This window comes from Alligator mississippiensis, chromosome 15, assembly GCF_030867095.1.
Source record: "Alligator mississippiensis isolate rAllMis1 chromosome 15, rAllMis1, whole genome shotgun sequence".
Taxonomy (NCBI): Eukaryota; Metazoa; Chordata; order Crocodylia; family Alligatoridae; genus Alligator; species Alligator mississippiensis.
The window spans coordinates 28,064,455-28,087,076 of NC_081838.1; the positions used below are offsets into that span (position 1 = coordinate 28,064,455).

General features: G+C 53.7%; 1 protein-coding gene and 1 long non-coding RNA gene across 2 annotated transcripts in view; both read left to right on the forward strand.

The window, feature by feature from the left end:
• The window catches only part of LOC106738978 (zinc finger protein 850), a 32,204-nt gene extending 23,833 nt beyond the window's left edge, over window positions 1–8,371 (forward strand). The window contains 1 exon segment of the mRNA XM_059718980.1: window positions 6,591–8,371. Coding sequence (XP_059574963.1) covers window positions 6,591–7,986 — 1,396 coding nt within the window. The 3' untranslated portion in view covers window positions 7,987–8,371.
• Window positions 8,372–15,255: 6,884 nt separating this feature from the next.
• On the forward strand, window positions 15,256–20,791 carry LOC102561240 (uncharacterized). Its single transcript, XR_002090335.2, has 2 exons — window positions 15,256–20,314; window positions 20,437–20,791. It is a non-coding gene; the product is annotated as an uncharacterized LOC102561240 (long non-coding RNA).
• The last annotated feature ends 1,831 nt before the right edge of the window (window positions 20,792–22,622 follow it).

Genomic DNA, 22,622 nt, shown 5'->3' on the forward strand with positions numbered 1-22,622 from the left:
CGGGCCAGGGCCGAGCCCATGCGCCTGCTCTCGGAGGAGCTCCACGAAGGGCAGGCGAGCGCAGCCCAGCCGGACCCCCAGGGTGCCTGCGAGGGGGCTGTGCAGGCTAGGGGCACCCCGGGATTGGGGGACAGGGCGGGAAGGGGAAATATGGGATCCCAGGGGTGGGGGTCCTGGAGGGCGCAGGACACATTGGTTGCCCGGGGTGGGGGTCTTGCAGGGCAGGTGACACGTGGGTTCCCAGGGTAGGGGTGCTGGAGGGCGGGGGACACGTGGGCTGCCCGGGGTGGGGGTGTTGAAGGGCTGGAGGGACACAGGATCCCCGGGGTGGGGGTGTTGGAGAGCGGGAAGGCACATGGGTTCCCGCGGGGAGGGGGGGGCTTCGTGCTGGGGACACAGGTGTGTTGCCAGGAATGGCGGTCCCGCGCACAAGTGGCTCCCCGGGGTGCGGTGCTGGGGGGCGGGGGCACACGTGGGGAGCCCCGGTCCGTCTGGCGCCGCCCATTTCCCGCCTGCGGCCACGAGCGGGTTAACGCGGGCCGGGCGGGCGGGGGAGCACCGCGACGTCACGTGGCGTCACAACGGGGGGGCGGGGTTTGCAGTCCGGCGCGGTCCGGGCGGGAGCGGGGGGAGGGGGCGGCCCGGCGGGCGGAGCGGGGAATGGCCAGGCCGGCGGAGGAGCGGGCACGGAGGGCAAGGGCAGGGCCGGGGGGCGAGCCCCGCCGTGTGCCCGGAGAGCAGCCCCCGCCCCCCCGGGAGCCAGGTGAGGTCCAGGACGGAGGCCTCCTCGGGGGTCTGGTGCCCGCGTGTGTGCTGCGCACGGGGTGGAGGCGGCGTGTCTGCCCCGCCCGTGACTCGGCTGCCAGACCGGTACCGAGGTGGCTGGGCTGGGACAGAGCTCATCCCTGTGGGCAGCTCCCAGGCTGGGGGCACCGATCTCTGCTGGGCGCTGCACACACCACAGGGGCTTTCTCCTGCTCGGGTCTTGTCGTGCTGCCATGGTAACAACCGGTGATGTCACTCAGGTTTGAAGAGTCAGTGTGCCCCGGCCCGGCCCCGGCCCCCTGACCCTCTGTGCAATGAGGGTCGGGGAAAGGAGACTCCCCGGGGCCCCCGGCTGGGTCAGGCGCAGCTAACCCAGGCTGCAGGTTCCCTTGACACCAAGCGGACCCGGGAGGTGTCAGCAGACACAGCTCCTCAGGCTGGTGCCCAGACGAGGCCCTTCCCCAGGAGCAGGTAAGGAGCGCTGGCTCGACCCTTTCCTGCAGCAGGAGGCAGCGTCCCCCAGTGGAGAAATCTCTGCCACAACGTTTTGGTGGGGTCAGTGCTCCAACAGATCAGCGGTTCTCGTTCCCCCAGTTCTCCTGGAAACATTTCACACGCCCTGGACAAGACTGACCTTGCATTTCCCCTCCCCCTCCCTTAACATGTGCACACTGATAAACCCCCAACATCCCTGGAGCTTCTCTCCCCGGGAGCGATGTCCCTGCAGGCTCTGACATGGTGTGATCACCACCCCACGCTGGCACAGAGTTCCTGAAGTTCATCTCCAGCCTCATGCCCGTGGAGGTCTGTTAGCAAGAGCTGTGCGACCTTGAGTCTTCCTTCTCCTCCTCCTCCTCTCTCACACTGAAGCCTCCACCATGCTTAGTCCCAGGCCAGTCCAGGAGATGAGCAGGACTTTCCCCATGCCAGCAGCACCAGGGCTAACCTGTGCGCACTCTTCCCACCCGCAGGTGCTGGCACCCTGAGCAGAGCGGAGCAGCAGCCTCCCGAGGAGGGGCCTGTAATTCTGGATCTGCAGAGGACTTCCCCAGGGAGACTGGAGGAGAGGAGCTCCCTGACACCTGAGCCGGGCCAAGTGCAGAGGGGGCAGGGCAGGCCTCCAGAGCAGGGGGAGAGCTTGGAGGTGAGCAGGGCACCCAGTTCAGCTTGGGGTGAGAGCATAGGTGGGGCAGAGGGCAGGAGGAGCCAGAGGTGGTATAAAGACTGTGGAGAGCGGCGAGCCCTGAAGAGCATCAATCCTGTGGTGATGGAGGCTGCAAACACACCAAGCTGCATTAGCAGGAGCTCCCTCCCAAGTGCAGGGAGCCAGGGGTGCTGGCATGGGAAGGCCTGGTCAGGGCGCATGGAGCCGCGCCTCCCTGACACTGGAAGTGGTGCCCAGGCTGCCTCCAGGGGCCGAGCAAACACAAAGTACGGAGCTGGGCTAAAGCCGACACCTGAACTCCTGTGTCCACAGCTACATCCATGTCACGGGTCAGCTGACTAATGGGGAATTTTGCATCCCTGCCTGTCATGGCGAAGCCTGCCACTAGTTACAGTACAGAGTGATCCCAGTCAGGGCTGTGGGGGCTGGAAGCAGGTAGAAGAGGAGACACTGATGGTGTAACGCTTGTGCCTGCAGCTCCAGGAGGTGTTTGAGGACGTGGCCGTGTATTTCACACGGAAGGAGTGGGAGCTGCTGGATGATGACGACAAGGTGCTTTACCGGGACCAGATGCTGAAGAATTTCCAAGCCCTCGTTTCCCTGGGTAAAGCTCTGGTTCTTGCTTCTCTCTGGAGTACTTGACAGAAGCCTTACCGAGAGTGCAGGAAGGTTAACAAGCATGGCAGAAGACCAGCTTGGCTTAGCAGGGGGTGTCCGGCAGGGCAGCAGCTCTGCATAAGAGGGCCTGGGGGTTACAGTGGACAATCAGCTGAAAATGAGCCAGCAGTGTGCCCTTGCCAAGAAATCTAACGGCGTCCTGGGCTGCATGGGTGCGTGTGTTGTCAGCAGGTCAAGGAAAGTGATTCCTCCCCTCTATTCAGCACTGGTGAGGCCACATGGAGTCCTGTGTTCAGTTTTGGGCCTTTGGGTATGGACAAACGGGAGAGTCGAGTGATAGACAGTAAAAATGTCAAGGGGCCGGGGGACATGACCTGTGAGGAAAGACTGAGGGAACAGGACTTACTTAGCCTAGAGAAGAGGAGACTGCTTGGCAACCATTGATCTTTCCAGATCACGGTGTATGCATGAGAGGTCACCCAGGCCCTCGATGCATGTGCCCAGGCAGGAGTTGTTTGGAGGAGCGGAGGCTGCCCAGACCTTCCACCCCCTTTAGGCCACTGAGACGTTTCGTGCCTCCCTGGCTGTATTTGTATAAGTGTCTGGAAGTTGAACCCAGGTCTTTTGTGTGGCAGACAAGGATGAACCATGGGGGACTCCAGAAGAGGACACGGAGAGGGGACTTGATAGTAGCCTTCAACTACCTGAAGGGAGGGTCGAAAGGGAATGGAGCCAGACTGTTCTCAGTGGTGGCAGATGACAGGACAAGGAGCAGCCGTCTCAGGTCGCATCCTGGGAAGTTTAGGTTTGATGTTAGAAGAAGGTTCTCACTAGGAGGGTAGTAAAACACCGGAACGGGTTACCCAGAGAGGTGGTGGAAGCTCCAGCCTTGGAGGGTTTCAGGACCCGGCTAAAAGCTTTGGCTGGGATGATCTAGTTGGGGCTGGTCCTGCTTTGAGCAGGGGTTTGGACTAGATGTGACCCCCTGAGGTCCCTTCCAACCCTGACTTCCTGTATTTCTATGTGACCTCTGGAGTTTCATAGTCTGCTTCCTGTGTTTCAACACTCTTACCCTCGAGCACTTTTGGCTGGTGGTGTAAATGTTTCTCCCCACTACTTGGTTGTTGATCAGACCTGTCTCACATTTCGTACTGATAGATCCTCCTTCATTTCATCAGTCCGCCTTCACTTTTGTCTTCCCCAGTCTTGTAACTCCTGGTGCTTCCATGTGCAGCAGTTTCTTGACAACATGATCTGCTTTCCCTTCTCAGCGAGTTCATATCATGTCCAGTTCGTTGTACTTGAATGCACAAAGAGCTTTTCCTTGGGGAAGATTTTTCTGATTTCCTCCCTCTTTTGCCTAGCTTGTCCTCTCCAAACACATTTAGCAATCCCAGCGTGCTCAGTTCCGGGGTATCTAAATCCCCTTTTCTCCTCCTTTGGTTATGACCCAGCAGAAGTTGATGGAAGTCTTCTCGGCCACTCATGCTACAGCACATGGATAATGCATTTCCTCCACTCTTCCTGTAGTGACATGCACACTTGATGTAACCCTGGTACTCCTAGCAAGGGGTCACTGGAAGTTTCTGTCTCCATTCCTCCCTGCTATCTTCATCCTCGTACACCAGAGACTCTGGCTTTGCTGTGTTTACATTAAGACCTGTGCTCTCAAGTTGGCTTGACAAATGTTATCCATCCACAAGTGTGTCCAATGTCTCTTCTTTTTGGTACTTTGCAAACGGTAAAAGCTTTATCTTTCTGCTCCCTCCTACGTCGGGTATCAGTGCATCTTCATGCCTATCCCTGATGACTCTGTTAGTTATTCTTCATGTGGTACGCAGTCACTAACCTTTAACCACTGCCCTAAACAGGATATCAAGGTCCCACACCTGACTTGATCTGCAGCATCCAGCAAGGACAAGTGGAGCTCTGGGTCTCTGATGAGGACGGTCGGGAAATCTCAAGGTTCGAGGACCCGCTGTCAGGTGAGTTGTGCTGTCCTGTCCACCCGATGCTGCTGTAAGTAATGCTCCTGCCAAGCATGCCGGGGGGACCTGGAAAGTGCAGACCTGCTCTGTGCTGCCATGCAGGGTGCTGATATCAAATACAGTATGTTATGCTGCATTGTGTCTAGACACGTGTTGTTCCCAGTTGCTGAAATCCAAGGATGTGGAGACAAGTTCCCTTCTCCCTCTGATGACAGATGTCAGAGGACGATCAGGTTTGCTGTCTTGATTTATTGGCCCAAATCTGGTTTCCCTGGGATACCGTGTTCTTCTATTTCCATCTTCACACAGCAATGTAAAAGTTCATTCCCCAGCCCAAGGTAGCCATACCTCTGTAACAGGCTGTCCCATGGCATGATGGGATTTCTGGTCCCCCAAGGAAATCAGCATGGTATGCAGAGGCTCTGTGTAGCTGTTACTGTAGAACAAGAAAGAAGCTGATGCTTTCCCTGGTTTCCCCTGGTCAGGTTGACCTGGAACCCAGGAAGTGTTTCATCATGGTCTCAGGCTGCATTAAAGGTCTCCATGGCACGAGTGGGATTCAGAAGCTTTCATGTATTTTCATGTTGATATCCCGCGTGTTTTGCACCAGTATTGCCCCTTCCTGTTTCCTCTCTGGGGCCTTGAGTGTTATGAAGCTGAGACTCAGCAGAGAGTCCAGGTTCGGGTTCATACCGAGGCCTTGAACCCAGTGCAGACTCCTGTGACATGGACCCTCCTGGGACGTGTCAGCAGAGGGAAAGCTCCATGGACTCATTCCCTGCACCAGACCTGGCCCTGGAAGCAGGCAGGAAGTACAGCTCTGCTCCTTTCAGAAGAGAGACGTGCAGCTCCAAGTCCTCCCATCCTCCTCAGCCCTTTAGAGCATGAAACCATTCAGATAGTGTCTTACCGCACATGTCCCACATGTGCTTCTCCCAGCAGGGCCTGAGGTGATGGGTGCTGACAGCTGCACCAGAAACTATTGAGAGTCCTGCTCTGAACCCCACCAAGTAGGGAACATTAGCCCTCACCCCCAGCACTTGGGGTTTGGGGAGAAAGATCTTGTTTTCTTGAGGGAACACAAGTGCCAATGTCCAGTCTTGCTCTGATACCCATCTCATTTGCTCTGATACTCAGCAGAAGGAATAGCAGTGTTTCCTCTTTGCCAACAGGGTGGGCACTAATCTGGTGTTTCTCTTCCCCGTGCAGCAGGTGCTTGGCTGCTGAGCACAGCTGAGGAGAAGACTCCTCTGGGATGGCCTGCAGCCCTGGAGCCAGCACGAACTTCCCTAGGGAGTTTGGGCAAGATGGACTCCCTGAGACCTGAGAAGCAGCCATGGCACAAGAGTCAAGGGAGGCCCCAAAAGTTGGAGAACGGAGCAATGAACCAGGTACCATCTTCAGTTGAACATGAGAGTGGAGAACGGGCAGAGCCTAGACAGAGCCCTGGGTGCAGGGAACAATTTGTGGAGCTGAGAGACCTAAAGAACCGCTGGAAAGATGCACTGCATCCCAGCCAAGGCATTGGGAAGGGCCTTGGAGGGAAGCAGGAGCTCACTACCAAGCACTAGGGCAGAGCCCACTCCTGCTTGAAAGTTAGGAAAGCCTTTAAGTGCCCATCACTCCTGGCTCCTCCCCAGATAAGGCTACACTAGGAAGAAGCCCCACATATGCACCAAGTAGGGGAAGAGCTTCTCCTGCTTCTCCACCCTGACTGTTCACTCTCAGACCCATTTTGGACAACTCCCCCACTGTGTCACCAAATGGGGAAAAAGCTTTGTGCACCCCACAGACCTGGTCAAGTACCTACGTGTACAGAGGGGGAAGCATTAGCACTGCTGTGTCAAGTGTGGTGAGGCCTTCACCCATTTCTTCTTCCTGTCTCAGCACCAGTACATCCACCTGGGCAAGAAGACACACCGCTGCACTGAGTGCAAGAAGAACTTCACCTGCTGGCAAGACCTGTCCCAGCACCAGTGTATACAGATGGGGGAGGTGCCACACCGCTTCTTCAAGCATGTGAAGAGGTTTAGACATTCCTCCAGCCTTGTCAGGCACTGCTGCATGCATGCGAGGGAGAAGCCACATCAGTGCTCAGAGTGTGGGAAGAGCTACACCCAGTCCGCCAACCTGGCTCAGCACCAGCGTATCCACACAGGGGAGAAACTACATCAGTGCTTGGAGTGTGGGAAGAGCTTCACTCACTTCTCCCACCTGGCTCGGCATCAGCGTATCCACACAGGGGAGAAACCACATCAGTGCTTAGATTGTGGCAAGAGCTTCACTCAGTCCTCCAGCCTGGCTCAGCATCAGCAAATCCACACAGGGGAGAAGCCGTATCTGTGCTCAGACTGTGGGAAGAGCTTCACCAGATCCTCCGGCCTGGCTCAGCATCAGCGAATCCACACAGGGGAGAAGCCGTATCTGTGCTCAGACTGTGGGAAGAGCTTCACCCGATCCTCTGGCCTGGCTCAGCACCAGCGTATCCACACAGGGGAGAAGCCACATCAGTGCTCATAGTGTGGGAAGAGCTTCACTCATTCCTCCAGCCTGGCTCAGCACCAGCGCATCCACACAAAGGAGGAGCCACATCAGTGCTTGGAGTGTGGGAAGAGCTTCGCACACTCCTCCAGCTTGGCTCACCACCAGTGTATCCACACAAGGGACAAGCTACATCAATGCTCAGAGTGTGGGAAGATCTTCACTCGATCCTGCTACTTGGCTCAGCAACAGCTGATCCACACAGGGGAGAAGCCACATCAGTGCTCAGAGTGCGGCAAGAGCTTCACTCATTCCTCCAGGCTGGCTCAGCACAAGCGTACCCACACAGGGGATAAGCCACATCTGTGCTCAGAGTGTGGGAAGAGCTTCACTTACTCATCTGGCCTGGCTTGGCACCAGCGTATCCACACAGGGGAGAAGCCACATCAGTGCTCGGAGTGCGGCAAGAGCTTCACTCATTCCTCCAGTCTGGCTCGGCCCCAGCATATCCACACGGGACAAGCTACATCTATGCTCAGAGTGTGGGAAGACCTTCACCTGCTTCTCCAGCTTGACCCAGCACCAGCTCATCCACACCGAGCAGAAGCCACATCTGTGCTCAGAGTGTGGGAAGAGCTTCACTCATTCCTCCAGCCTGGCTTGGCACCGGCGTATCCACACAGGGCAGAAGCCACATCAGTGCCTGGAGTGTGGGAAGAGCTTCATCTGATCCTCCCACCTGACCCAGCACCAGCTCATTCACAGAGACAAGAAACCACATCCGTGGTCGGAGTGGTAGGAAATGCTTCCTCTGCTCCTCCAAACTGGCCTTGCACCAGTGCATCCCTATCTGTGTGCGTCCATAATTCTGCCAGCAAGAAGGGTTTGGGGATGTATACCTGCGCAGCACTCACCTGTGTCTACATACAGGGAAGCATTCTCACGTTGGTGCAGCGCAGCAACAATTGACCTTTCATTCAGCTTTTCTAGGGCAATGCAGAACCCAAACAACAGAGAGGCTGACCTCCCAGGTTTGCTGAGGGGCAGCGGTTAAATGGAAACACCACAGGCAGAGGGCAGCCCTGATGGTCGGGGAACCTGTGAAGAGATGATCTTCACATCAGCCTTGGAGCCTGTGGCATCCCCATCTTACTCTAAAAGCAGCCAGTGCTCCCAGGGGGAGAAGAATTACCTTCACAATAGGATGCTGTGTGGGCCCGGAGCAGTCCGAGGCCTTCGGGGGCGCGCGGTAGGCTGTTGCCAGCAGCCCTGACACATGGGTTGGGGAAAGCAGGCACAACGAACTAGAATTAGGCACAGACGCGTAGCAGTTGATTAAAGATTATTTTACTTACACCGTAGATGGTCGCAGTGCAGGCAGGAAAAGCTTCGCTTAAGTTTCAGTTATAAAACTCACTCGACCAAGACCCGTAGAAAAACTTGAGCCTCTTGTTACCAAGACCTGCAGAAAACTGGAGCCTCTTGTTAATAACTCGGAAAGAGTTCTGGATACACACACAAAAGCGCGCAGGGAAGGGGTTCGTCGAGGGATAGCGTTTTGGCGACGGGAGAGGCTAGAGGTTGATCAGGCCCCTATAGCCTTCTTAAGGCACACGCTGGGTTCGATAGGCTCCGCAGCGCTTAGAGTTCTTCACGAGATGTGAAGTCCTCCTTCTCCTCCACGAGATGGTTGTGGAGTCCTCCAACTTGGGCGGAAACCACTCAAGCCTCTTATACGGCTAGCAAGCCAATCGCTAGCTGCCACGTGGGAATAATTTAGAAACAGCCAATAGTGGGACTCAGATTTGCATGTGGGTGGCAGGAACTCCTTTGCACTGGGGTTTTCTCTTTGCAACTGAGAAATGCACCCTGCAAAGAAAGCTCCTCGTGGCGGGAAATAATTTAGCAGTGCCGAAGCGCGCACAAAATCACACCCTTGGGTTGCGACATCCCCCCTTGCTGAAGGCACAGCTGAATTATGCTATACCCTCATTACTCGGGTTATCGAGAGCTCTTACCACGGGTCGTTGAACCAAACGAGTAAACACAAAATTAGCCAACATAAGAAGTTCGTCCTCCGGGGATCAAATCAAATCATAACCAGCACAAATACATATACACATAATCAAATTCATAACAAAAAACTGCACGATCAGGGCTTCAGTGGGCGTCACGGCAAAGTCGCGCGTCAAGCCCTCACTTCTTCCGATGATGTTATCCTTCTTGGGGCTTCACTCCGCCACGCACTCTGAATTCCGGATCTGAGAACAAAACTCTCAGAAAATAAGTTAATGTATATCAAAAATATTTACAAAGTTTCCATAGATTCATAGATGTTAGGGTCGGAAGGGACCTCAATAGATCATCGAGTCTGACCCCCTGCATAAGCAGGAAAGAGTGCTGGGTCTAGATGACCCCAGCTAGATACTCATCTAACCTCCTCTTGAAGACCCCCAGGGTAGGGGAGAGCACCACCTCCCTTGGGAGCCCGTTCCAGACCCTGGCCACTCGAACTGTGAAGAAGTTTTTCCTAATGTCCAATCTAAATCTGCTCTCTGCTAGCTTGTGGCCATTATTTCTTGTAACCCCCGGGGGCGCCTTGGTGAATAAATACTCACCAATTCCCTTCTGTGCCCCCGTGATGAACTTAAAGGCAGCCACAAGGTCGCCTCTCAACCTTCTCTTGCGGAGGCTGAAAAGGTCCAGGTTCTGTAGTCTCTCCTCGTAGGGCTTGGTCTGCAGGCCCTTGACCATACGAGTGGCCCTTCTCTGGACCCTCTCCAGGTTATCCGCATCCCTCTTGAATTGCGGCACCCAGAATTGCACGCAGTACTCCAACTGCGGTCTGACCAGCGCCCGATAGAGGGGAAGTATCACCTCCTTGGACCTATTCGTCATGCATCTGCTGATGCACGATAAAGTGCCATTGGCTTTTTTGATGGCTTCGTCACACTGCCGGCTCATGTTCATCTTGGAGTCCACTAGGACTCCGAGATCCCTTTCCACTTCCGTGCCACCCAGCAGGTCATTCCCTAGGCTGTAGGTGTGCTGGACATTTTTCCTCCCTAGGTGCAGCACTTTGCATTTCTCCTTGTTGAACTGCATCCTCTTGTTTTCTGCCCACTTGTCCAACCTGTCCAGATCTGCTTGCAGCTGTTCCCTGCCCTCCGGCATGTCTACATCTCCCCATAGCTTTGTGTCATCTGCAGACTTGGACAGAGTACATTTGACTCCCTCGTCCAAGTCACTGATGAAGACATTAAAGAGTATTGGTCCAAGGACCGAACCCTGCGGGACCCCACTGCCCACACCCTTCCAGGTCGAAACTGACCCATACACCACGACTCTCTGGGTGCGACCCTTCAGCCAATTCGCCACCCACCGGACTGTATAGTCATCGAAGTCACAGCCTCTTAACTTGTTCACCAGTATGGGGTGGGATACCGTATCGAAGGCCTTCCTGAAGTCTAAAACCATGGAACCAAACTATCGTTTCTAAAACATATAATACAGGTGTTTGCTATTCTGGACAGCCGTCTCTTGTACACTCAACTAGATGAAATTGTTGAGGAGTCGTCGTCTAGCTCTTCTAGATAATGGAAACCTAACTCATAGGCCAGTTGCCGTTGGCCTGCATCCCTTAAAATCCGAAGTTGTCGCTTATTGAGTCCAGAATGCTGTAGGAGAAATCCAAACATGTATCGCTCCTCTGGTGTTCTCTGTGGGAACGGTGGAAGATCGGATTCACGGTGTCTTGCACCTTGAGCCTCGGTCGGGTGTCGACGTTCCCGATCACTAGATATTCGTGGCTCCATCAGGATACGCAGTCGTGACAACTGACGCAGAAGATTACTCACGGGTTAGTTTACCATTGGGTTAAGCAGAATCCGGAGGACAACGATGTTCTTTTGCCCATAAACCTCAAGACAACTGTCTATGCTGTGAATGGTTACTGGAACGGTTCCAGGATTTCATAGATGATGGTGAGGCCATGGTCTTATTCGCTGGAGTGATGTCAGTCCCAGCGCACATGCTCAGGGGTTCCAGGCACAGTACGAGACTCCGATAATCGCTAGCATGAGTTGCTCTGCGCCGGTATGTTCTGGCCGTCCATCATGCCATGCGTGGGTCTTGTGACCGATCAGTCCTGCAACAAGCTCTGGCAGTGGAATAGGCCAGTGAACGTTAAACGCCACCATGTCGATGTCAGTGACATGTCCTCTACTCCACGAAGCTTGTCTGACTAAGAAGCTTGCTTCTTCCTGGTTCAGCAGGTCGGATCCAAGTTCCACGACCAAATGTCCCAACCACACAGCTAGAGTTTCTTCAGGTTGGATTCTTGATTCTCTGCATAAATCCTGTAATTCAGTTCTGGTGCGAGCATAGTAAGCAGTAGCAACTTGGTTAGTTGTTGTTACGGGTTGAACTGCTGCTGCGGGAGTCATTGCTGCTGTTATTACTTCAGGCAGGAGGGGCGGATGCACTCCTCCGCTCGAGTCTCCCTTCCGTCGACAAGAAGGCGGGGTCGCCGGAAGCGACGCTGCGTCGGTGGGCGTGGTCGCCAGAAACAGCATTGCGTCGGTGGGCGGGGTCGCCGACCGAACTCTCGCGGGTTCCTCCGACGCTCCACACTTCTCTTCTGGTTCTTCCACGCGGTCTCCCTTTTGCTCGGCGCCATCTTGGCGTGGCGTCTCAGGATTTTCTTTCGCAGCCGCTTTTTCGACCGCTTGAACGGCCACACGCAGCTGGGCTTTCAAACTTAAATTCTTTTGCATTAGATCGGTTATAGTACGAAAAGTTGCAGTCAGTACTCCCCCCTTGTCGTATCTTGGGGCCACCCTCTCATCTACCACGCGTTCCTCCATCTCCAGATCTTTGCGGAGCTCGGATGGAAGCTCATGACCCCTTAATCTAGATGCCATCATAAAGGGGGCGAACCGGTCGATCGGCACCGGCTCTTCACTCTCCCGAGCACATGTTAGGCAACGGGCACACTCCCGGGTGAGGGTCGGGTTCACTGCGCCTGCCGGGTTGACTCTGGCGAGGGACACAGTGTCGAGGGGCCTGAACAGGACCCGCTCATCATTCATTATGCACCCGAATGCCGCTGGGTGCAGATACACTTCCCTCTCTCTCGGGGCTCCGTCTTTGGAAGCTCCCTCTTCTCCCTTCAGCGAAAGGCGTCCGCTGATAAACCTTTCGCCCGTTCCGCCCGCCTGGTGGTAAGCGATATGCACCTCCAGTTCCATGAAGTTTTCTACTTGGCGTTTTCCACTGCGCCAAGGGCAGTTCTTAACTAATCTAGCTGTAGCGTGCTCTCCCCGGATCCCATCCTCGTCGCCATGTGAGGGCTGGGAGCAGTCCGAGGCCTTCGGGGGCGCACGGCGGGCTGTGGCCAGCAGCCCTGACACATGGGTCGAGGAAAGCAGGCACGATGAACTAGAATTAGGCACAGACGCGTAGCGGTTGATTAAAGATTATTTTACTTACACCATAGATGATCGCAGTGCAGGCAGGGAAAGCTTCGCTTAAGTTGCAGTTACAAAACTCGCTCGACCAAGACCCGTAGAAAAACTCGAGCCTCTTGTTACCAAGACCCGCAGAAAACTGGAGCCTCTCGTTAATAACTTGAAAAGAGCTCTGGATACACACACACAAGTGCGCAGGGAAGGGGTTCGTCGAGGGATAGCATTTCGGCGATGGGGAGAGGCTAGAGGTTGTTCAGGCCCCTATAGCCTTCTTAAGGCACACGCTGGGTTCAATAGGCTCCGCGGCGCTTAGAGTTCTTCACGAGACGTGAAGTCCTCCTTCTCCTCCACCAGATGGTTGTGGAGTCCTCCAACTTGGGCAGAAACCACTCAAGCCTCTTATACGGCTAGCAAGCCAATCGCTAGCTGCCACGTGGGAATAATTTAGAAACAGCCAATAGTGGGACTCAAATTTGCATGTGAGTGGTGGGAACTCCTTTGCACCGGGGTTTTCTCTTTGCAACTGAGAAATGCACCCTGCAAAGAAAGCTCCTCGTGGCGGGAAATAATTTAGCAGTGCCGAAGCACACACAAAATCACACCCTTGGGTTGTGACAGATGCCTTCTGCAAGTGGCTCCTAACAACATCCAGAGACTCTCTTTGGCCGAGTCCCAGCTTTGTCCTCCCTCTTGGTCCCAGGGTTTGGTATGTTAGGCTCTTGAGTTGCAAGAAGGAGGACACTCATGTCTGGGGGAGCATTCCTTGCTTCTAAGCAACCCTGATCTTGCCTTTCCTTCCCACCACATCACCCCTCTCCCAGGCCTGCATATTCCTATCGGAGTCTGCAAGAAGCTGCTTCTGCCACCCCGTGGGCCCAGTGTGGTGGAGTTTGCTTCTCAGCCTCTTGTCAGGGCTTTGCACCACCAGGTGCCAGCTGCCCCCTCCTCTCCTTCATAGACTCATAGAAAATTAGGGGTGGAAGGGACCTCCGGAAGTCATCTAGTCTAACTGCCTGCTCCAAGCGGGACCATCCCCAACTAGATTATCCCAGCCAAGGATGGAGATTGCACAACCTCTCTGGGTAACCTGTTCCACTGTTTTAACACCCTCGTACTGAGAGAGATTCTTCCTAACATTTAACCTAAACTTTCCTTCCTGCAAATTGAGACCACTGTTCCTTGTCCTGTCAGTGCCACCAGTGAGAACAGTCTAGATCCATTCTGTTTCAAATGTCCTTTCAGGTAGTTGAAGGCTGCTATTAAATCCCCCCTCAGTCTTCTCTTCTTGAGACAAAATAAGCCCAGTTCCCTCAGCCTCTCTTCACAAGTCATGCCCCCCAGCCCCCTTACCATTTTTGTTGCCCTGTGCTGGACTCTCCAGTTTGTCCACATCCTTTCTGCAGGAGGGGGCCCGAAACTGAACACAGGACTCCAAATGTGGCCTCACCAGTGCTGAATGGAGGGGAATAAATGACCTACTGCCAACACAAGCACCCATGGAGCCCAGTATGCTGTTAGCCTTCTTGACAACAAGGGCACACTGCTGGCCCATGTTCAGCTTCTGCATTGTAACCCTCAGGTCCTTTACTGCAGAGCTGCTGCCCAGCCAGTCCCTTGCAGCCTGCACCGGTGCATGGGATTCTTCCATCCTGAGTGCAGGACTCTGCCCTTGTCCTTGTTGAACCTCATGAAATTTCTTTCAGCCCAATCTTCCAATTTGTCGAGGTCACGCTGAATCCTCGCCCTACCTTCCAGCATATCTACTACTCCCTCAGCTTGGTGACAGATTCCTTGTTACTCCGGCCCCACAACTTAACATGATATCCTTGTGGTTGGTCTCTCTGTCCTCTCCAGAGGTGTGAATTGGGAACAGGCCATGGCAGATCTCTTTTATTTCCTAGCCCCTTCCCTTTCCAGAAATTCACCTCAATTCCAGGGTTGTTGCTCACCCTCGGGAGCAGGAGCTGGTTACCCTTGAGGCATTACACCCATGTCGTATGCAACGAGGACCCTGCCCTTTTGAATGAACTTCTGGCTAGGAGGAAATGCGGTCTCTTTTCTGGGTTAAATGCAATAGTAGGGGTAAAGGAGGTGCAGCCTGTGACAAGTCCTACCTCTTCTGTGGAAGGGTGGGGAAAGAAGGAAGGCACCTGTCGTGTGGATGAAATGCAGCACATTGTAATTTCCCATTGGGAATACTGAGGCTTCCCTGCTAGTGCCAAAGCCATTTGGCTCCATGAGTGTCCTGTAGGGGCTACTCCAACAGGTTCCTGAAGAACAAGGCCCTGGAGGTTGCAGCGGACTATACACTGAATATGAGCCAGCAGTGTGTCCTTGTTGCCGAGAAGGCTAACGAGATCCTGGGCTGGATGGGTGCATGTGTTGCAGGTAGGTCAAGGGAAGTGATTCCTACCCTCTGTTCAGCACTGGGGAGGTTCCAGTAAAACCCTGGATCAGGTTCCCCAGAGAGGAGATGGAATCGCCGTCCTTGGAGGCTTTCAAGACTGGGCTAGACTAAACCTTTGGCTGGGATCATCTAGTTAGGGCTGGTCCTGGTTTGGTCAGGGGGTTGGACTAGACCTGCTGATGTCCCTTTTAACCCTAATATTGTAGGATCCTGGAGCACACTCATTCACCTCTATAATTCTCCTTTGTGCTCATACCCTCCTGACAGTCCACACTGCCGAGTCTTGAGGTCCTGCCAGGAGCAGGGGGATAGTTTGGGACACCTGGGTACTCTCCCAGGTCTGGAGGGGCATCTGATGGGGGGGGGGGGGGGCTGGACACCTGGCTTTTATCCCCCCACGTGGGAGTGGCGTGGAGTCTGGGTTGTTTGAGCTGGAAGGGCTGGGAGCCTCCTGTGTGACTGACTGCATAGAGGGATGCCCGCCGAGACCTACCATCCACCAGGCCACAGCCGCCACTCCCCAGACAGGCTAAAAGATGGGACAGAGGATGATGGCATGGGGGTGTCAGGGGCGCTGAGCAGGCAGGCCAGCCTGTGCCAAGTCCTGCAGCAGCTACACCCGCTGCAAGCCCAGCTAGCAACCTCCGCCCCGATTTAGGAGCTGCCAGCACCCTGGTTGGCTGCCGGGAGCACCACCTATGTTTAGCACCAGAGGGGCCCTGGGTGCGCAGCACAGTGTGCAGTCCTGCTGTGACAAGCCTCCTGTCTCCTGCACTTGGCTTCTCCTGGCTCCCAGCCTTGGTCTTCAGCTGATTGCTGAGCTTCAGCTTTGCATTTCCAGGGCGGCATCAGAGGCGCTGTGAAGCTGCTCAAGGAAGGTGAGATTTTCTCTGATGAATCTGAATGAGAGATGAGCATTGAAGTCTAACAACTGCAGGATACATAAATCAATGCCTGTTGACTGCGGTGACCATTTTTGCCTAGTTTCTTGTGCTTCTTAAACCTAATATATTATTTAGCAAATTAGTGAACATTGCAATAAAGTTGTGTTGTTGCTGTTGTTTGGATCTTAAATGGAATAATATAGTGCTGGATCTGCGGAGCATTAGAAATATTGTGGTTTTTCTTTACCAGGAGGAAAATGTATGTCATTTTATATGTGGTTTGATTTGTGTATGTATATCAGGGCTGTGCGAAATGGCAGCGTTTCATTTCGAGTTTTGTTTTGATTCGAAACGGCCGTTGTGTTGCGGTCCATCAAAACTTTCGAGGTTTCACCATGGGCTGTAATGGGGAAGGACAAAACAGCCTACAGCTTTGTCATTCGTGGCCTGACTTGGATGAGACTTGCAGGAATGGTAGCCCCTGCGGAGGCCACAAAGCCTGCCGAGTTTCAAGTAAACAGGTGCAGAGGTTTTGGGGGAAACCGTACTCAAGCTGCGGACAGGGGTTCTTTAAAGAAGGGAGGAGGGAGGACCCGGGCAACTATAGGCCCGTTAGTCTTACTTTGATTCTGGGGAAACTCTTTGAGAAGATTATCAAGGAGCACATCTGTGATGGGCCGGCAGCGGGGATGATGCTCAAGGGCAACCAGCATGGTTTCATTCGGGGCAGGTCCTGTCAGACCAACCTGATTGCCTTCTACGGTCAGGTCACAAAATCCCTGGACATAGGTGTCGCAGCAGATGTAGTCTTTCTGGACTTCAGGAAGGCCTCTGATACTTTTCCCACCCCATTCTCATTAAAAAGCTAGGTGACTGCAGGCATTGATGCCTACACAGTCGGATGGATTGCAAATTGGCTGAAGGGTCGTACTCAGAGAGTGTTATTGAGTGGGTAATTTTCGACCTGGAGAGAAGTGGGCAGTGGAGTCCCCCAGGGCTCGGTCTTTGGGCCCGCACTCTTCAATTCCTTTATTAGCGACTTGGACAACGGGGTGAAAAGCAGCCTGTTTAAATTCACAGACGACACCAAGATTTGGGGTGAGGTGGGCACGCTAGAAGCGAAGGACAGATTACAGCAGGATCTGGACAGGTTACAGGGGTGAGCAAATGAAAATAGGATTGGATTCAATACTGCCAAGTGCAGGGCGCTGCACTTGGGCAATAGGGACCAGCAGCATACCTATAGGCTGGGGAACTCCCTTCTCGAAAGCACGGTGGCAGAAAGAGATCTTGGAGTCAGTATTGACTCCAAGATGAACGTGGGCTGACAATGCGAGGACATGGTCAGTAAGGCTAACTGTACCTTGTCGTACATCCACAGATGCATCATGAGCAGGTCCAAGGAGGTGATCCTCCCCCTCTCTGCGACACTGGTCAGGCCACAGCTGGAGTATTCTGGGTGCCGCACTTCAGGAGGGATGTGGACAGCACGGAGAGGGTCCAGAGGAGGTCCACTCGCATGATCCAGGGACAGCAGGGCAGGGCCTACGAGGAGAGGCTACGGGACCTGAACCTGTTCAGCCTTCACAAGAGAAGGCTGAGGGGGACCTGGTGGCCGTCTATAAACTCACTACGGGGGACCAGCAGGGTTTGGGAGACCTTGTTCCCCCGAGCGCCTCCTGGAGTAACAAGGAATAATGGCCATAAGTTGCTAGAGAGTAAGTTTAGACTAGACTTCAGGAGGCGCTACTTCACAGTCAGGGCGGCTAGGATCTGGAACCAACTTCCAAGGGAGGTGGTGCTGGCTCCTACCCTGGGGGTCTTTAAGAGGAGGCTCAACATTTACCTGGCTGGCGTCACTTGAGCCCAGTTTCCTCTGCTGCCCACGGCAGGGGGTCGGACTAGAATATCTACAAGGTCCCTTCTGACCCTACGTCTATGAATCTATGACAAGCAAAACTCATGACATGGGTGACACTGTGTGTGTTAAGGTGCAGCAGGATGAAAGCTGCAACCCTGCTAGCCCCTGCTGTGGCCACAAAGCCTGCCAGCTGTCGAGGAGATCGGTGCAGGGGGGTTCTGGGGCCCTGCATCCCTAGCTGCTCACAGGCAAAACTCATGACATGGGTGCTTTTGTAACTGCTGCCTCGTGAGGCAGCAGGATTGAAGATCCACCATCACTTGCCACCACAGACCTGGGGGTAATAATTGACCACAGTATGAACATGAACCGGCAGTGCGATGCTTTAGCCAGCAGCGCCAAGAATACCCTGGCATGAATCAATTGATGCATCTCCAGCAAAACCATTGCAAAGAAGTGATTTTCCTGCTCTACTTGGCATAGGTGAAACCGCTGCTGGAGTACTGCATTCAGTTCTGGGCTCCGCACCTTAACAAGGACATGGTAAACCTGGAGAAAGTCCAGAGAAGGGTTACCCATATGATCAGACTTGCACGGCAAGCCATATGAGGAAAGGCTGAGGGACCTGGGACTCTTCAGCCTGAAAAAGAGAAGGCTGGGAGGGCACTTGGTAGCAGTTTACTGCTACATCAGAAGTATACATCATGGGCTTGGTGAACTGTTCACCAGGAAACCCTTGGGGAAAACTAGGAGTAATGGTCACGGACTCCTGGAAGACCATTTCAGGCTCAACATTAGGAAAAACTACTTCGCAACTAGGGTGTCCAGACTGGAATAAGCTCCCTCCAGAGGTGGTGCAATCGCCTACCCTGGCAATCTTCAAGAGGAGACTGGACAGTCACCTTGCTGGGGTCACTTGACCCCCAGCTGTCTGTCCTGCTTGGTGCAGGGGGTTGGACCTGATGATTTTCCAAGGTCCCCTCCAGCCTTACAATCTAGGAATCCATGAGTGGCTGGAGCCTTAGTCTTAGGAGAGATGGCTTTGAAACGGTTCTTCCAGGCCGAGCCCCCTGCCCCTACCTCCTTCACAGCCGGCAGCCTTTGTGGCCTCAGCAAGGCCTAGCACGCAGGCCTGCAGTAGTTTTCCCCCACCCTGCCCCCAAACAGACACAGTCCCACAAGCACCTATGACACAAGTTTTGTCTGTCATCAGCCACAGGTGCAGGCCCCAGAACCCAGAATCCCTGCACCAACCTCCTCGACAGCTGGCAGGCGTCATGGCCTCAGCAGGGGCCACCATCCCTGCAGCTGTCACCCTGCTGCACCTTAACACACAGGGTCACCCATCACGAGTTTTGCTTGCCCGCAGCTTGAGGTGCGGTTTCCCCCAAACCCCTGCACCTGCCTGTGTGAAACGTGGCAGGCTTTGTGGCCTCCACAGGGGCTAGCATCCTGCAGTTTTGACCCCCTGTGGTGTAACACATACACATGACATGAGTTTTGCTTTCAGGAATTTGGGGTACAGTTTCCCCGAACCCCCTGCACCTATCTCCTTGAGGATTTGCAGGCTTCATGCACTCAGAAGGGGCTACCATTTCTGCAAGTTTCATCCAAGTCAGGCCAGAAGTGACAAAGTTATAGGCTGTTTCAACCTTCCCCATCGTAGCCTATCGGCAAAACAGCACCAAAACGTTTTGACTTGCCTCGCTTTGTTTCAAGGCTGTTTCAACTATATCTGTTCTGTTTCGTTTTTGCTGTTTTGACCTTGAAACGGGTTGAAACAGCATCAAAACAAAACTGGAGGTGAAATTTCGCACTGCCCAAATATCTGTGTGTGTGTGTGTGTGTGTGTGTGTGTGTTATATGTGACAATGCCCCACACTGTCTGCACCCCCTTTTCCGAATCCAAGGTCCACCCATGCATGTACCTCAATTAGTCTAGAAAGTCGCTTGTACACGTCACGAGATTTCCTGTTTACGCCACCGAAACTGCATTTGTGTTTCCATGAGCTGGGTTTCCCGCCATTTCGGAAGTCTTTCCAGTGCGTTTTCAACTCAAGCTGTCCGGACATGTTTTATTTTGCATCGCTACAGCTTGCGTCGCCCTATCTAGGGATTCGTGGCGTGCGAACACTAAGCGACTCAAAGACTTGTAGCTACTTCCTTTTGCCACCAGGGGGCAGTGTTGCTATGTCTGTCTGTAGCTCAGGCCTCTGGCCAGTAGGTGGCGCTGGTATTTGCTGCCTGCAGGCAGCCAGAGGGCACCGTGCCCGGGGCACAGGTGGTAAAGTTACTTTGGTAGTAGAGAATACAGGTAAAGAAATAAAAGAGAAAAAGGAATGGAGGAGCAACCAACCCGTTTTTTGCTACTACCCTCTGCTAGTGGTACCACCACCCCTAGTCCTGTATGTTCCCCCCACCCACGGCACCCCCTGCCTGCTGCTCCCACCACGGTGTTCACCACTGCCGACGAGCGCAGCGGCACCACCGCTGCCAGCGCATAGTAAGTTTGCAACTTGCTGGACTTGTGTTTGGCGTGTGGCACCTTTTCTTAACACTTCAGTATTTCTAATAATTGACTAATGCCATTCATTTCAGAAATATGAGCAATAGCGCAGGCAGACGCTGCATGCCAGACCTGACCTCCAGCATATGCAGCATCCCGGGTGACATATAGGTAATATCAGAAATGTCCCACGGACCTTGTGCGGGGGGCAGGGAGTGTTTGGGGCAAGAGGGTGGTGTCTATGACTGTGGTCCAAAACATCATCCTCTTCTTCTTTCTTCCCCTCCATGCAGAAGACTTTCCAGATTCGAAATCGAGAAGGATCAGTAAGGAAAAAAATCATCAAGGATCCACCCACCAGGAGAAGCAAATTTGTTAAATAGTGTAGTAAATTTTATATAGAAAATAGTGTATATATAGTTAAATAATGTATCAGTAGTGAACAGATATCATATAGGTATTGTATAGATAGTGTAAATAAACAATGCTGTATAGGTGCTGGGGAGGAAAATCCCCATTCTTTTTCTTTTTGTCTATTTTCCAATTTTTTTTAATTTTTATTTATTTATTTAGTTTTAATTATTCCTTTTTTGATTAAAAAAATCATGTAAGTACACCACATTTTTGCAATAAAGATTTGAAAAGGTTTGGCATGTGTGGCATGCTTTTTCCTAGGCCAATTGGCATGCATCGCAGTCCCTGCGGTTTGGGGGTAGGTGGGTTGGGAGACAAGGTGATGACCAGGCCCGCTTGCCTCAGCATGGGGATCCTTTGCTTGGGGGTGTTTATGGAGTGATGGCATTATTGGAAAGAGTTGCAGGGTGGAGGCTGTTATGGGAGGTCCAATGCTTAACGTACAGCGATCCTGGCAAGCCTCTGGGTGCAGCACTTATTTGCAAGCAGCGTTTCCCAAGAGTCGGTCGTGATCCTTCCTGACCTGTGTGGAGGAGCTCTTCCTAACGCAGGAGGTGCAAGGGCCAACCAGAGGTGATGCTCTGCTAGACCTGGACCTGGCCAAGGGAGACGACCTGGTGACTGACTTAAATATAGAGGGAAGTCTGGGCAACAGCGACCATGAAACCATCATGTTCACTGTCCGACATAAGGCAGATGAATAGGATAGCAGGATTTAACTTTTGAACTTCAAAAATGCAAATTCCAACAAGCTCAGGTCACTAGCAGGGCAAGTGCTGCGGGACCAGGGACAGAAGGTGAAAGGTGTGCACAAAGAGTGGTTGTTCCTTAAGGACACAATCCTTGAAGCACCAAGGAAGTCCATTCCTAGGTGGAGAAAAGGTACCAGAAGGGCTGGGAAGCCCTTTGGCTAAACAGGAAAATTGGGGTCCTCTTAAGAAGGAAGACAGAGGCTTATAAACAGTGGAAGCTCGGGGTGGGCCCCAAGGAGCCTACTCCAGGACGTCCTGCATTTGTAGGGAAGAGGTAAGATGGGCTAAAGCGATTAGGAACGGGGGTCAAGGACAACAAGAAGTCCTTCTTTAGGTACATACGGAACAGGAGGAAAGTAAATGAGAGTGTGGGGCCATTGCTCAACGACCATCACCCAAGAGAAAGCTGAACTCCTGAATGACTACTTCACCTCAGTCTTTCATCGGACCTAGAGGAAAACCACGCCAGGTAGAGTACAGGATGAACACGGCAGGAATAATCGCCTTCCGACTATTGCTGTAGAATCGGTGTAGGACCAATTAATAAAATTAGACCTATGCAAGTCAGCGGGACCGGATGATCTTCATCCGAAAGTGCTGAAGAAGCTGGTGGAAGTCACAGCGGAGCCCCTGGAGAACCTCTTCCATAAGTCGTGGCACTCGGGAGAAGTCCCCGAGGACTGGAAGTGGGCCAATGTTGTGCCCATCCACAAGGAGGGAGGACCTGGGTGACAACAGGCCAATCAGTCTTTCATCCTAGGGAAAATCCTAAAAAAGGTCATCAAGGAGTCTATGTGCGATATGCTTGCAAAAGGGAAGATTGGATCAACAGCCAGCATGGCTTTGTCGCGGGCAGGTCTTGCCTTACCAACCTCATCGCCTTTCAAAACCAGGTCACTTGCCCCCTGGACAGGAGAGGGCAGGTTGACATTGCATACCTCGCCTTCTGAAAGGTCAGAGGGAGGGGTCAGGGGTCACGAGGGGCGCACAGCCCCGCTGACCCGTGTCCCCCTCTGCAGCCCACACGGGCCAGGGCCGAGCCCATGCGCCTGCTCTCGGGGGAGCTGCACGAGGGGCAGGTGAGCGCAGCCCAGCTGAGCCAGATCCCCAGGGTCCCTGCAAGGGGGCTGTGCAGGCTAGGGGCACCGCTGACTTGGGGGACAGGGCGGAGAGGCCGGGGGAACACGTGGGCTCCCCATGGTGGGGGTGTTGGAGGGCAGGGGGACGTGTGTTGCCCGGGGTCCGGGTGTTGGAGGGCGGGGGGACACCTGGGTTCCCCGGAGTGGGGTTTCTGGAGGGGCGGGGGGGACAGG